Source organism: Amphiprion ocellaris, chromosome 9, assembly GCF_022539595.1.
Source record: "Amphiprion ocellaris isolate individual 3 ecotype Okinawa chromosome 9, ASM2253959v1, whole genome shotgun sequence".
Lineage (NCBI taxonomy): Eukaryota > Metazoa > Chordata > Actinopteri > Pomacentridae > Amphiprion > Amphiprion ocellaris.
Window position 1 is genome coordinate 15,497,689 of NC_072774.1, and position 17,071 is coordinate 15,514,759.

The 17,071-nt window shown below is 39.8% G+C and overlaps 1 protein-coding gene across 1 annotated transcript in view; it reads right to left on the reverse strand.

The window, feature by feature from the left end:
- Positions 1-17,071, reverse strand: part of crppa (CDP-L-ribitol pyrophosphorylase A) — a 60,882-nt gene that overhangs the window by 24,567 nt on the left and 19,244 nt on the right. The window contains exons 6-9 of the mRNA XM_023299736.3: positions 15,524-15,621; positions 8,326-8,403; positions 8,106-8,198; positions 115-246 (exon numbers count right to left, since the gene is read on the reverse strand). Of these exons, the coding sequence (XP_023155504.2) occupies positions 115-246; positions 8,106-8,198; positions 8,326-8,403; positions 15,524-15,621 (401 nt within the window). The remainder of the gene's footprint in view (positions 1-114; positions 247-8,105; positions 8,199-8,325; positions 8,404-15,523; positions 15,622-17,071) is intronic.

Sequence of the window (17,071 nt, forward strand, 5' to 3'; positions counted from 1 at the left end):
CCATTCTGTTTTGTTTGGCCTGTCTTAAATGAGCATTCCTCAGGAGGTCTGATCTCACTTTAGGAAGAAATGAGAGAAAATAATGGAGAAAATGGAGAAAAGACAAGTTCTTACCTTTGACTGATGAAGCTGGATGCCATAGAGGAGTATATTTCGGAGCTTGGCTGTTGAGGCCAGGTCCATGATTGCTGCTGGCTCTGCCACCCTCCCGCTGACAGACAGCTCATCCATACTGCTAAAATGCACCTATCAAAACAAAGGCCACCAATCCCAATCAGAACACACTTGCCAACAGTGAGGATCCTTTACCAAAATGGTAATCATGCCCCTTTTCGGAGCAAATACAGCACAATGTTCAAGCGTTGGTTTAAACATGTTGCAACTCAATAGTCCTGTTTATTTAAGGTTGTGTTCAGGGAAGATGAGGCAATCGTGAGGTCTGCTGTGTTGAGAGTAAACAGAGTGTGGTTGATACACAGCCCTGTCGGAGGATATAATGACTCTCTAATTCAGCTGTAAATCTTTAGGGCCTCAACAGTTTATTTTTTTCCAATTAAGGTAGCATAATCCAGACACACTGGCCCGAGTTACTGTGTCATCTTAACCCATATCCAAAGTTTTAGTCGCCTTCCATAACCTACCACTGGCAGAAACCTAAATGGAGATTTATTCATTGCAATTAGTCTGTCATCTACCGATACAAACTGTGGCAGTGAGATGCAAGAGTCAGGAAAATCATTTCAAAAGTGTCAAGACATCTGCTTTAAACACACAATTATTACACTTTATTGAATATCAATCAAATGTAGGCTGTCATCAGCTGACGTTCAACTTGAAGACTGATTATTCAGCACATTAGCAGGTGTTTTCCCGCTCCCAGTATTCAAGTACAGCAGACTGGCTTGTTAAGGCCAACACTGCATGAGAAAGAGTGACAGTGTTAAGATACCATGGTGATATTTGCCCTTATAAAACACTGGGATGGAAAATGTGGATAAATGCATCTTTAATTTGCAAACCATGCAACGTGCCATCGTCATTATTTCCATTTGCAGAAAGTGTTTTGTGCTACGTGTAGGTCTTGTGAGGGGTGAAAAGAGCTTCTTTATAAATAAATTTCTAAACAGTACTTGGCATGTTCTAGAGAATGGTCTGGCTGCACTCATAAGGTTTCTATAGGGGAAAAATGCTTTGGCTTATTTGGACAGCGTCCCTGCAAAATAGTGTCAAACATAAAAGGATAATCATTGCCCTAGAGGTGCCACCTAGCTGATGGAATTATTGGTCAGGTCAGTGCCATTGGTGCATGCCACTGGCACAGTAAAACATTTGGCAAATTAACCCTGACTGACGATGTCAAAAACTGGGCATCAATAGAGTCCTGCATAACAGAGGTGATTTTAAAAACATAACACAAAAAGTGGAAGAGGAGGGAAATGTCATTAGAAGTATTCAGCCAATGGTAAGCTTATACCCAAAATCGACAACCCATGAGTTGAACAAGAGATTTACAAAGAACAGAAATGTGGGCAAGTTTCACTGGATACTGAAATTGGAGCACAATTTGCACACAAGTATTGCTTTTAGGTTTAGTTATGCACCTTAGGCAATAATTCAGACAGGTTGTTAAACTGTTGACTGGAAATATGTTTGAGTTGTCCAGACAAGTCATTCAAAAATACGGATTTTTGGTGATCAGACGATAAAGCTACGAATACCACCTTGCGGTATGACATGCCTTGGACAACTAGTCAAGTTTTCTTCTTCTTTGTCAAAACATATTTGAGAAACATGGTGAAGAATTTAAAGGATTTTAATAGATGGGCTGAGATTAGTTTGACCAAATCAAAATTTAACCAGGTTTGACATATCTCCTTCTGTTGCTGACTTGTGGCATTGATTAATGGTGATTAATGTTGACAAAAGTGTTGTAGATCATTATGTCACAACAAAGCTGACCTTCGACCTTTTGTATATAAAATCTTAGACATTTATGGGAAATTCTATCAGAATTAGCGCATGAATTCTTGAAGTGTGGATAAAAATGTATTTGTGAGGTTGCGCCTTTGACCACCAAAATCTAATCTTTGAGCCCAAGTGCATTTTTGTGCCAAATTTGGAGAAATCCCCATAGGACATTAAAGAGATATTGTGTTGACAAGAATGGAACAGATAATCTAAAAACATAATACCTCTGGCCACGGCTGTTGCCGATACAGAGACATAAAGAAACTCCTGGAAAGACATCAATCATAGGCTGGTGATATCTTATAACGCAAGACGAAGGTGGTAAAATCAAAAACATGGCTTCTCTCTTTGAATACCTTGCTCAAGGCCATAACACCTCAGACTGACTGAATAAGTGACCTTCATCATCCGGCCTGCTTCTCTGTCTTTGAGGCTCCCACCATCAGACGGTTACCACCTACTCTTCAAACTCCATTATCCCCTCACTGATCACTACCATGTGATCAAGCTTGGGATAAATAACAGGGTGCATGTGCAATCTAACAACACCCCCCAGTGAAAAAAAAAAAAAAAAGAAAAAGGCAAGAGAAACACTTTGGTGCTGAACCAAACCACATCATGCAGGGCTGCTTCACGTTTCTCATAGTCACAACTTCCCAGACTGAGTTCATGCACATTTAAACCTGACCATGAAATCAGGTTAGGCAGGGAGGGAGAAGTAAACTTTGAGTGACCTGCTGATTGGACTGGATTGGTTTACTTTTCAAAATCAACTTTACTTTGGATGCAGTAGCTTTAAAAAACTGCTTTAGCAATACAAGATTATTTTATTAAAATTTTTAACACTGATTTTTTTATTAAATAACTGATGAATCAGTGCCATGGGAAGCAGCAAATCCCCACATTGGACAATCTAGAACCAGCTTCTGCTTCAGCTAAGTGTTAAATCTCTTACTATCATATATAGTGCACTACATTCAGCTCATGGATGATATCAATAATTAGTAATTAAGAAGATCAGAACCTGTATTTGACACTGATATACATTTGCAGTAATAATGAAATTCCTGCTGTCAAAACCAAGAAAAATGCAAATTTTCAAACAAAACTTTGCTGAAATTATTTAGTTTATTTATATTTTACATGAATTTAGAGAGGAGTTGATTGGCTGTTACTCAGGATGTGTAACCAGTCAGATAGCGCTGTGGGTGGGAGACTGCTTGAGCACAGAGTGGTGACAGCATCAGAGCTGAAATAGCACATTTGTTTATTAATTCATTACAGTGGGAATTTAAAAAATTAAACAAATCATTAGAGAAAACCTGAATATGAGATTTGATTACAGGCCAATACGATAATTGGTTGATCTCCAACTTACTGCCAAAATGGAACCAAAATTTCCCTCCACGTCATGTATATGTCTTACGGTAACTACTGTATCCCACAATGCAATGCACCACTTTCTGTAGAGACAAAATTAACAGTTGAGCGATCCAACATGCTGTAAGAGCAAGAGTGATGATAAAGGGAGTTTCCAAAATCAGAATTTACGGCTCACAACTGAGTCGTTTATTGAGTAATAGATATATATCAAGTAGTGAATGAGTGAATAAGTGGATGAGATGATTGAGGATGGAGCAGGGCGCCAGATAGCAAGCATTTGGGCTCCACATGCGACCAGATGCAGGTAAGGAACACTAAACTGTATCATCTACTGTCTGCATGTGAGGGATTTAGGGGACATCTGTAAGTTGTAGCTTCAGAAAAGAATCCAATACGCCCTGTCCTTCTTAAAAGCATCAGTCTCTGCATGCACACTGGTCACACCCTGTTATCCATCAATACAAGTATGTTATCAACATTAACATTTTGTATTGCATTTATTGCACAAAGTGCAGCCAAATCATAGAAGGGAACAGAGCTTTTGCCGTCAGAGCGTCAACATTCGGCACTGAAAAGCTAGGAAAGCGCATCATCTCCAAGAAACTCATCTTGTGCTATGACAGGGGCTTGGTGGGAACCCCTACCCTACCTGTATTCTGCAGCAAGCAGCACAAAACCAAAGCAGTGAGGAGTCAGAAATGGTAATAAAATCTACCACTCTCAATACTATAGACAAAGAAGAGCTACCTTTCAGTAGCTGACCAGTAGCTCTTCTTTCATTAACCTTTCATTTTCTGATTATTGATAAACTAAATATGCTACTTCAGGTCTGATGCAGCCTCCTCTCTCTGTCTGTCGTCACTCTGTGGTCGCAACCATGTCTCCCAAGCAGAGACTGAAAAACTGAACAAAAAACACAAGTAGTTCCCACAAACCAGGAAATTAGTTTCTCTCACGGTGGTTAAGGCTGTGCTAGCAGCTCAGTTAGAAGGCAGCCAGAAATCACCCTGAAACAGAGACTGGAAAACTAAAACTGTATGGACCTTTATGGATAATAAAAGCTATAGAACCATGAAAGACTAAGAAAATAGAGAAGAACTGCAGACAGCTGCAGGAGACAAATTGATCAATTTTAATCGATCCCACATAATCAAAGGAAAGTGTCCTAACTTAATCACTCCTATTTCTATTTTACATATTCAGGTATAGTTACCTTTATTAATGAAAAAGTCTAGTTATGAATGACATGCTCTTTACTATCACATGCTGGTAAAACAACACATTAATACAATTAATGTATATCGGCCCCAAATATCAGTTATCTGCCTTTCTTAATGAGCAATATTCAGCATCAGTATCAGCCTTAAATTTAAAAAATGTAAAAAATTAAAAAATAAAACATGATATGGGTTGATTCCTAGTCTCTGATCATCTTTATGAAAAAGAGCAAAACAACTAGCAGCACCTTTATTCCTGTTTCTAATCATTTACATAAAGTGTAAAGAAATTACCATTGTGTATGAGAAGTGACAAAAAAGTGCACCAGTGCAATCAATGTAAAAGGTGTTTTTCAATAGAATAGAGGAAATATCATAATAAAATACAAGGACAGAAGGACGAAAAAGGCAAAGAACAGAAGAGAAATACAACAAAAATGGGAATGACAATAAAATAATGGAACAGAATACAGAGACAGAACAGAGCAGAGCAGAATAGAAGAAAAACATCCACCAGTGGGAGTTTTGTGGGAACCCGGTTATGTTGTGGTGTGGCAGGGAGCTGATCCCACTAGAAGCCAGGTTAAACCAGAGTGTTGACACGTCTGAGTCTCTATGTGTTTCAATCTCTATTGAAAACTAACACAAATAAGGGCAGGGGCTTCGATGGAACAGTGCAGCATGACATCTGCAGCCAGTGAGGGTTGTTTCTTTGAATTACCCGACATTGTTATGGGAAAGGCTGTGTGTTACATAAAGATGTACATTTTCCAAATTAAAACCGATAAACAGGCCTTTCACAAACATTTCAACGTTTCTCGGTGCAGATTTGATCAGTTTGCTATGGTTATCCTCTCCTTGAACACTCAGGTTAGTGTTGCTCGGAGGAGCAGATGTCGGTTTTTGAAGCGAGGCGAGCACCGAGCGAGGTCGAGCTGCGGCGCTCTTTAAGGAGGTGTAGGGTTTCCAGACAGCTACAGACCTCCTCAAGGGACCCGAGGTGGACTACAGGTGACGTTTTTACAAGCAGAAAAAAAAAAGAACAAGGTTTGGCTCGTCTTGTAATACACTTCCCTCAACGAAACTGAATCTGTGCTGTGCCAGATGTCTGTATTCATAAGCGTGTAAAAAAACAGTTCATTCAAAGTGTGGGAAATGATACTGAGACATGCGTGCACAGACTTACAGTAGCTGCTAATACACTGACTGATGTCTGAGGAGATATTCAAGGTGATACACACTGATAAAAACCTTACAAATTACTTTTTAATCAAACTGTAGTCGCACATTCCATGCATGTATGCAGTTCACATGTAATCACACACATTAGGTGTACAATGATACCAAACTAAGTGTAAAAACTACTTCTTTTCCCCAGAGCTAGCTTAAATGTGTGCCTTTAGAGCTGAAAGTGCCTTGAATTAAAAATGCTCAGAGGTGGAGTTCAGGGAATATCATCAATGTATGTTGCTGGTAAATCACACTTGTCAGATATCAGCTGTCAATGACACACTATGGTGCAGCTTTGTGATAATTCATACTACAGCAGTGCACATGCTGCTTAAAAAAATGCTATGGCTACCTGCTGTGAATATTTTTAAGGTGAGATTGACAAAACCCAGGACGTCTATAAAAGCAGATGTTTTGTTGTGTTGTATCAACTTGTGATGTATAAAGTGAAGAAAAACAGAAACATCATATATGAATAAACATCCTGACTTGAAGTCTCTCCAATATTCCTTTCAAGTGAAGCACAAAAGGTAATGAGATTTACACAGATGCTTTTGTTCTGCCGTGACAGAAACAAGTCGATCCTGTATTAATGAAACCTGCTGTGTGTGGACTCAGCTTTATTGAAAGGCCAGCAAGGCGAAGACAAAACGAGGCAGCAGTTTAATCGAGTAATTCTCTGTGACATTTGCAGTTATTAAATTGGAGTTCGGTGAGAGCGAGTTTTCAAGGCTCTGCTGACCTCATTATTGAGCTGTATTTTGGCACGGGTCTTTGGGGTGCAAAGTTTGAATTAAGGAAGGTAAAAAGTTGAGATTGGCTTTTACAAATTGAAGAAATTGCGTGTTTTCTCCCTGTAACTGCACACCAGAGCTGTTGTTCTGTTCGTGTAACTGCCAACATCTTTGGATTCTTTCTTCTTCACCCGTTTACAAATATGTCTTTCAGATGACAACAACAAGAACACGCCATCTCATAATAAGCAATGGAAACAGTCAGGAGTCTGGAGAGGGTCGGGTCGGTCTGAAGATGTGAAATGACACGTTGCTTTTTAGCAACAGTAAGCGTCGCTCTGAGGATCGCAGTTGTAGCTTGTCTAGTGGACTGTCACTTTTTTCCCAACTGAAATAAGTTCGCAACTGTCTGACAGACTGCCGTGAAACTTTGCATAGATGTTCATGGTCCCCAGAGAATGAACCCTACCGAATATGGTGATCCTGTGACTTCTCCTCAAGCACCACCTTGGCATTCAAATTAAGTTATAGTCAAATTTCTCAACATTCAGATGAAGTGGCATAGAGGCTTTAATGTCTCCCTCAAGAACAATTTCAAAATTTTTTGGTATTCCTTCATTTGTTTACATGTCTAATGCATATGGCTAGGCCTGGGGAATATGTACTGGTAGACACTTTTCACTTCAGTAAGAAAATTGTTTGATACAATTTTCAACAGTTTCATTGAAATGTATTACATGCAAGCCACCATGAAAGCGCACAACGAAAAAGTTCAACTCAACATGCTCCCTCAATAGCTCAAAAACAGCTCATCATATCTCTTGGCATTGGAGCCCCTTCACCCTCTGTTACTCCCCTGATGGCTTCCATGCATGTCTCTCTTGGTGCACAAGTTCACGGCTGCATGGGCCTCCCGTCATCCCAGTCCACAACTGCATACCTTCGCTGGTGTGGGCTGTGGCTGCTGGGGACCAGTGGTTGCTCTTATGAGATGTGTTTTTCAGTCAAAAAACACCCACAACCCTGTGTCCTTCATCATCTCCACCGAAGCGACTCGCTCTCTCAGTGGCTTGCTACAAAGGCCCGACAGACTTGAGGTTGGAGTCTGCACAGCGGCCAGACCAAGGTCCCTGTCTGGTGATACCTGGTCCAGGCCAGCCATTTGAAACCTTAACCTCAGCCTGGTGCAGCAGGAGAACATACATTTCTCCTTATTTATCTTTATCCGTGTGTGTAAACTGATAAATTTGTTTGTATTTCTTATTGTTAACATTAAACAATGTGCCTAGGCTAAAGTTGTTAAATTCAGAAGTGGCTAAAATCAAAATACATGTGTTTTCTCTTGGCCTTTATTAAAAATTAGCCATTAAAAATCTCTAATTATCAATATTACCTGAAATGATTAATTTAGTCACAACACATTTTTCAGCTCTATCGCCCACTAAGGTGGTGATCATCTTAAACTTGCTAGCATTGTCATTGTGTGCATGTAAGGACTAAGCATTTATAACTGTTTAGCTCAAAAAACTTCTGGCTCTGTTAGCATGGCTGCAGGAATTATGTGTAAACTCACCCAAATGACGACCAGCGGGTGGAGAAGAGCTCGATTTGCTGCCTCTAAAGCTCCAAGCATGGCCTCCACTTCAGACAGGCATGAAGTACTGACCTGGAGACCAAGAAAATGTAAAAAAAAAAAATCAAGATAAGATTTATGTTGGCTAGAACTGATCGTGATTATCTGCACCGACATGCTGTCATTTCACAGAAAAGTTGTGCTTAAAATGGGAGCTTACAGAAACCTGGATGAAGTTCCACTCCTTTAACAGATACCTGGCGTTGTCTCCCATCAGATCTGGGATGACGTCCAGCTCCTGTAAGAGAGAGATACCCTGATGGTATATATTCAGCTGATAAATCTTGCCCGAGTGATAAAAATCTTCGGCAGGTGCTGCAGTGCATTGGTCCTAATGCATCTGAGGTCGAGTGACTGATCGACTTCAGTGCTCAAAGGTCACAAGCCTTCTGGTTTTCGTTTCAGGCACTTCTTCAATCATTCGGTGTGAGAGTACACCCACCTGCTTTCCTGCTATGAATCATTCTATGATTAGAGAAAAGATATTTTAAAAAATACAGCTTGCTGCTTCAAGAGACTATAACTGAATGGCTTATTTCCATCAACTATAGTCAGAAGCTTATTAGAACAAATGGGAGAGAGCTTAAAAAAAGAAACTATTTCTGGGCTCCGTCGTACTTCTGAACTGGCAGGAAAATTCTGTCATATGCAAAAGATGGGAACAGTAATCATACATAGGCCAAGTTAAATTTCATTACGCTGCAAATTGAGTCGAAGGCCGACATACAGCCAAGAGCTGTAAAAGCTTTTTACTCAAAGAATCAGGACATTTAGGTTCTGATCTTTCCATTCAGTTTGGTCCTTGGCATCTGAATGACATGAGGCAACCAGCGAGCACCCCGTGTCCACCATGTCCACTTTACATTTATCTTTGTTGTTTTGCCTCTAATTATACTTTGTTACTACAATGTCACACATGTAGGAAATAAACACCAAATTAAACATCCACGGTCTGCGTTTGGCACTGAAATGCAGTTGTTCTACCAATTAAAACAACGGTTAATTGATCTTGAAAGACAACTGCCTGTGGCTTCAGAAGGAAAATCATTTCAGTCCAAGATGTAGATTTGCAGAGTTTTAAGAAATTGACATAATCTAAACCACACTGGCCATGGAATCCCAGAGCAGAAGTGTTTATTTAAGTTTAGGCCTGGGAAGCCATGAAGCCACAGCGGCTCGACAACTGAACCAATGCGAGGACAGAAGAGAAACGTCTCAGGGCTCAACACAGCAGCGAGCTACCTGCTAGCATGAATTTTAAATGTGTTGTGAAGACACAAAATTCTAGTAATCCTTGTTCGAAGACTAAAATCCTTCAAATTTTCTAGCAGTGGGCAGCAAAACAAAGCTGACATACACTGACATATTTTAAAGTTGTTGTGGCAAACATTTAGGCAAAAAGTTACTTTTCAGCAAAGCAACAGAAGTATTCATTTCGAGTTGTGCTTTAGGCCACAGGTCTTTTTTTTTTTTTCTTTTTAGCTCTGGTTTGGTCACCACCTCCTGAGAGAACACCTGGGTCATGTGGAAGAGGAAACTTATTCTCTTACAAATAATTAAAGTCATTGAAAAGTTTCATTCATAAACTGACTCTTGTTCAGTTCAACACAGCCTCAGGTTTTGATACAAGGTTCAGGAACTTGTGCTGACGAATGTCACTAAAATTACTGACTGATGATTTTCTGATTGGTTCTTGAGTTTACCACAATATGACGCTTCTGTTCTACTGTTACTAAATGTTTAAGCATTTCCAATCTTCATTTGTGTCCACTGTGGCAGCTATTTCAGCAAGACTCAACACATTTTATTGCATCTTAAATATTTGGATTATCTCACTGTTGACATTAGGATGAGTTAAACAATAACTCCAAGCTGCCAGTGAGCCTGTTGCACACTAAATGTGCATAGTATGTTTGTCAAACTAAATTCAAAGATGAATTATTTCGTCGAAAAAGCATTTGGCTGCAAATGCTTAACTGCTGGCAGAACTTGAAGCACTATCACTTATTGTTGGCTTACAGCCAAAGAAAGCCGCTTCTATGGTGTGGTGTCTGCTCAACAATATTTCTTGTTTTCTGTCTAATTCTCTTTCAGGTTTACTGCAGTTTTTTAAAAACCTTCACTAAGTTGATAGATACTCAGAATTCTCTTTGATGTGAATTACATGTACAAATATTACACATCAAGATAAAAGGGTTCGTGATAAAAGAGAGCATGCAGAGGAGGTGATCTGACTTTAAAAAAAAAACCTCAGTTATGTCTTTTTGTTCCCATTCACTCCTCTGTGTTAGTCTTTGCTCCAAGACTGATGAAGCCAAATACTGAATAATGGATGCTTCTCATTGATGTAAGAAAAAAAGTAGGGAAAGTAGTGCGGTAAGTAACTGCAAGACTTATTCAGTTTCAACAAAATATGTTGCTTTGTTGAAGTTATTAAATTTCTAATGTCTCCTCCCCTTTAACATTTAGATCAGAGATTTGAGATTGGACACAAAATGACTTGAATTGCATGACTGAAATGACAACCCGATAAAAGCTGGTTTCCTCCACTTTCAATTTACTTACTTTTAATAGCACCCATAGTAACAGAGAAGCCTACAGCAAATCAGAGTATGGCGGCACGTATGGTGGAAAACCCCAGGAAGTGTCCAGCACAAGTTTCAGATGTTGAAGATAAAAACAAAACTCTGCGTTCAGAGGAAGGATTACAGTCTAGGGCTGAACAATAATTGAAATATTGTCAAAATCACTTCATGGCTGCAAAATCCAAATCAATATCAATTTTTTGATGAAGACAGAATGTGTCACAACATGCTTTTATAAATAAAGCACTGTGGTAATGCAAAGATGCTCCGACCTACAATTCATATTCTTTGCACATATCGTAATATCTACAAATAATTTCAATATGATTTTTTTACATTTCATTCAGCCATATTAGTCTTACAAAGAAAGCAATGAACAGCAAGGTGTAAGTCTTTGGCACTCTGCCAGAGGGAGGAACAAAAGTACAGCCCTACAGGTTCAAAATGGTCAATATTTTGCAAATTTTGATTATCAGAAATGATTAATTGAAAGGTCAAACTTTTCAGTTTTTACAGTAAAACAGGTTGAAAAAGGTTATAAAGAGACAATTTGCTATTCACTTTGAAAGTATGCATGTACTGTACGCATGGTAATATTTTAATCTACAGTGTATATGTTTCTATTATATATTAATATTTAATATTTTTGCCTTGTGAATCTTTTGTCTAAAACAACCATGCTAACTAACATATTGCCTGTTAAAGAGACAGAAATGTCTACCTGCCACTGAGCTGTCGTTGAGCAAGGCCTATCTCAGTGTGAATGTGTGTGAGAGTGAACAAGGTGTTCCTGAAAATAAGAGCAACTGCTTCAGTCAAGTCTAAAACAGTCACATGCGCCAAAAGACTGAGTCCTTCTTCCAGAAAGGAGTTAACATGACAGATTCCTTTTTGTATACATTTTACTCTGACTTATTCCTTTGTTTCTGTAAGCCTGGACTTAAAGTGGATCAAATGTATCTCTGAGATAACATCCTGCTGACAGAATCTCTAATCATATTCTTACTGTGAATGTCTTCGTCTCTCGCACACACACATGCTGCCAAATCCTCCACCTGCACACAAACACACAAACACACACACACACACACACACACACACACACACACACACACACACACACACACACACACACACACACACACACACACACACACACGCGCGTGCTGCTTATCCCTGTATAAGATTCATGTAATGGCACCGGGACAAAGGTAATTCTTGATCTTCCGTTTCTTCCACTTGCCTTTCATCTCCCCCATTATTCTTCCTCCCTCACAGTCTCTCTATAAAGGCTGTATCTGGTTCCGAACACTCGCACCGGAAAGACACGGCCCCACCAGCCACCTGAGCACAGACGGGAATGGCTCCAACAAACCGATTCCAAAGAGGCCGACACCGACCCCAATCCATCTCTGGGGCCCGGTCCAGCACCAGACAGCGAGATCCGCTCTTTTTGACACTGGCTGATGAAGGACTTGGAGCGAGTTTAAAGGAGGATGAACTGTTTGGATCACTGCGGAACATGGAAACGTGAAAAGAAACGTGCTCTGCCGCCGCCGTTCAGTGTCAGCAGTTACACCCAGAGAATATATATACACATCAGAATGGTCCGGGAAACACGTTTTCACACATGAAGCCATGTGTGGGCGATTTGTCAGCCTGGGTGTTGGCTCTGGAGATGACTAAGAGGCGATGGGTGCGAAATATAAGCACAAAATAAAAACCTATGGAATCTCATGTGATCTGTTACAAAAGCCGCCCATGGTTAGTGAAGCTTGTGTTATTAAATCTTTGTTAGAGAGGTACTGATTCCACTTTAAGCACTTCTAAAAAAACACCAAAACCTTTCAGTGGGTTTGACAATCAGTTTGTCTACACAAAATAAGAAAAACATTTTAATTATTCCATTCATCAGAGTCAGAAACTGTCAAACCAGCAAGAATTGTAAGATTTTCAACTTGTGTGACATACAGTTTTTTAGGAAAAATAACTAAGCTTAAAATTGTGATATTTCATCAAAATTACTTTCTTCTACCTTTATTCTCTCTGTTGCAACTGAGAAGCAATTACTGACTCTACTGTGACCAACAGTAGCATCACAAAACTTCAAGGACTTACAGGCTCAACTGGACTGAACTGCAGGCTGTGTTTACACAGGGAAGAAAAGTATGGAAGCATAATAAAAAAGTAAGCTGTAAAAAATCTATAGTATGCAGAGCCCCCATTTGTCTTTTCCAGTATTGGTAAAACCCGTGGGAACTTGGAAAAATGTTGTACATGCTGATTGCAGATGTTTTCCTTTTTTGTGAAATAAATGATCAGCAAAATTCAGCTCTTCATTTTTTGCATTTTTAGGATTTACAGTACTATAACTTTGTCATACACAGAAGACATTTTTGAGTTCTCTCTCAAAATGTGACGGAGCATGAAACGTCCAGAAACAGCTTGGGGTTCAGAGGGTTAAAGCTATTGAGCTCCTTTAAACATCAAACAGGTTGTGTCATCATGTTCTCCTGTCCTCCTCCACCCTCCTGCCTGATGTAAAGTGTCTCAGTGCTGATAGAGAAGAAGATAAGGAAGACAGCTGAGCTTCAAAGTCAACAGGAATTTAACTAATTTTCTATTTTGGCTAAACTCATACGAATACTTAGCAAACTTAATTCATTGCAAACTCATTCACAGCAGTTAGCTAGTATTGTGTGAAGCTCTGATTGACTGTGTGAGATCAAAAACATACTGGTGTTGTGGTTGAAGACGGGGCAGTCAGTTGACTGTGGGGAGAAAGGTGGAAGGAACAGAATTCTTACAAGTTTATTATGCTTGCCACATAGTTGCTTAATAAATTGTTCATTCCGTCTTCATTACTGATGATAAAACAGTGCACATATGGACAAGGACTGCCATCATCAACTCAGCTAAACTGTCACCCAAAGTCTGTTTGATCCTCTCTGCTCTGAAGCCACATTGCTGCTCAGTCTGAGTTCTGTCCTGGACTCACGTAAACAAGCAGTGACTTAAAGAGGACATCAAAAAAAAAGAAAAATCACCCAGGGCTAGATTTTAAATCACATTTTAAGCCTGTAGGATACGCTGCAATAAAAGATATTATTATTGGCTGAAACTCCCCTATTGGACCAATAACGATAATTTAATTGTCTTATTTATAGGCCAACAATATGGCCAAAGATATATTGTGCACCCTTAAAAGCTACACAGGGGTAGTATATGTTGCAGATCTGCTGCTCTGTGAAATACAGAGTCATTTTCCTCGAAGCATCATGAGGGAAATAAGCAATAAATGCCACGGCTGAGCATTTCCAGCTTGAAACTACAGTCTACCAATGACCATTTAAAAAACACAAGCTCAACAAACTAAAGGAACCAATTCTACCAACTTGTAGCATGAGGCTTTCTGTATCATTATTTAAGTTTCTGGTTGCAAAATTTCTCTAATACTTAACTTGACTTTTGTAGTGTAGTTTTACTAGGTTAGTGTTGGAGTAGAGTCATAGGTGAGCTGGTGTGCTCGAGTTACAGCAAGAAAACAGCAAGAACTTCATTAATCCTCACATTCTCATAGAAACAATGTTGTAGAGTTACATCTGAGCCATTTTAAACCAGGATTATTATTAGGGATTATTTCTATGAAAAAAAAGTTTAATTATGTGACTTTGATACACAGACATGAGTTTTTAGGGCTTTAATAAATGATCGGAGCGGAACTTAAATGTTGTGGCTTATTGGTGTATGTACACCTTTTTAGCTCTATCCTAAGGTGACACAATACACTCTTTTGGAGTCAAACACCTTTATTTTAGGGAGAATTTGTTCACCTCAAAACCAATTCAAAACTTGAACGCAGACTGTTTTGTATAACGACCATCATGTCAGTCTCAGGTGACCATCAACTTCTTCCAAATTAAACTAAGCTCTGCACAGAAGCTGTTATTTCTGATTCAGAACTTGCAGGCATTTGGGTCAACTAGTCAGCTTTTGTAAACAAAAAAAAAAACAAAAAAACGTCTCTGTTGGTCACATCCTTTCTTCTTTTTTCTTTTTTAGGAAAAGGTTCTTTGAGTTCTTGATTCCGTGGTTCACTCGACGGAAACCCAACAGTTGTTGAAGTAACACATGTGGAACCTCTACATGGTCTGTGCTGTCAGATTTAATATCTCAGACTGTCACTCTTTTCTGTTTTGCATATGGATACTGTTTTCCATTCTCTATTAGGAACAATTTTACAAATTAAACGAAGGATGTTTGCAACATGTGCTGAAGGCAACATGGGAATCTGATGTGCCCAACAAATTATTAAGAGTGAAAGGGAGGCATGTGAACTGTGATGGAAACTGGGAGCTTGTCAAGTCTGAGCTGAGGTGGTAGGAAGATGATGAGGAGGAGGAGGTAAGAACTCATCACTAAACACTCAATTAATCAAGAAAACTCCCACGGTACAGGAAATTTGACGGCCATCTGCTCTCCTGCGTGCAGGGGAGTGAGAGGTGGAAGCTGAGGATGGAGGGAGAAAACGAGGAGGAGGAAAGTTGCAGCGTGTGGACGTCCCAGACAGGCTCCATTAGAGGTCTCACCGCAGATGGTAAGTCTTACCGTTAGGCCACCCAAGTGGAGCTCGCATTGAGTTTGCGGGGGGACTTTAGGGACAGGATGGGAGACAGGGACGGGGAGAGATACAGGAAAATAAAATGGTAGACTGGTGATGCTGTCATCAGCATTACCAGCATGCTAATTCGTTGTTATTTGTCACACACGTACCACATCCAGAGCGCCGACAGCCTTCTGGAGGGCATCAGCCAGAGTCACAGCTTGTGTTGATCCACCTGTGATAATGCAGGCTGATCTCGACAGAGTCTCTAAAAGAGAAGGGATATGTGATGAGCAACAACTTCCTGTCCGTTAACACAAACAGGCAAAATCCAGAATTTAACCCAACATGTTGTCACCAGTAGCGGACGATTTAAGATGCTATACATGAAAAAATAAACTGAACACACCACAACCTGGCTACAAAAGCCGAGTGGAAACCATGACATAAGTAAAGGTGCGTTCTTCTATGAGTTAAAAAGCAAGTACTACTGTGACACAGTAAATGGTTCTCTGTGTTTGGCAGTTCCTAACATATCTAATAAAAATCACCACTTATCACAACTTGTGTGCAAAACCTGCTTTGGGTCATGTGGACCATATCCACCTGGTTTAGTTTGATCTTTCTGCTCAATGGAAAAACAATTCAAAAACCAGTGGCTGTGACTCTATACAGCAGAACACTTGCTACAATTCTACTATCCGACATCAACAGCGATATGCAGTCAAGTGCCAACATTCTTCTCTACAGAGTGAATTCAGTTAACTTCAACAAGTGACATATCTTTTTTTTTTAATTCATCCATTTTGTTTAGCAAAATATGGCTGAATACCAAGATACCCAGAGCTTCAGCCACCACATCCACAAAAAAGGAAACCCATTCGAGGTGCAGTAAATCCAACTGGGAGCAACACAGTGTGCTGCAGTGGTCAAATTCATCGACGATAGCCTAAGAATCTAGAAATAAACACACAGAGCCAAGGGTAAGTTCTTTCCTTTACAAATATTTTGACAAAAGACCTAAGTCTTGATTATTCTCTCTTGTGGATGCACACAATAAGACGTGCCGACACCTGCAGCCACATAGTTGTTGTTGTTAGAATACTTTTAATACTTTGTGAGAGCTGGATGAGAAAATTGCCAGAATTTACATAAATTTTAACTACAGAGCTAAAGCCAGGAGATGATTAGTTATACTTAAAGACTAGAAGCTGGGGGAAAGAGGTTAAAATATGCAACTAGTTGCATTTGACCACAAACTTATTTTGCATTTTCCACAGAATAAATGAGAAACTACATGTTCATTAAGTGAGCTGTAGTCATGATGTTACGACTCTTGGTGGCTTTGCGGATTCCTTCATTGTGATGAATCATTTCTGACCCTGTTTTATTTCTGTAGATTGGTTTGTGTGGGCTCCTGACCAGGATTGGTTTCTGATTCTGACTGATCAGCCTGAAGCTCCAGTCCTGTCTTCCAGCCCTCATCACTCTCTTCACCAATGCTTATGATAGAGTGGATCCCTGGATCACTACGCTTCAGAGTGAAACTGCACCTCAGCTGTCTATTTGGGCAGCTGTGATTTAATGTTAGAAGCTCATTTCTGTGTTTTCTATGTAATTCTGTGACACTTGCTAGCAGTCTAGTGTTTTTCAGTGCATGGTAGCTGGTGTGTTCTCATTGTCTTGGTATTTTGTAGCCACTTACCAGTGATACTTGT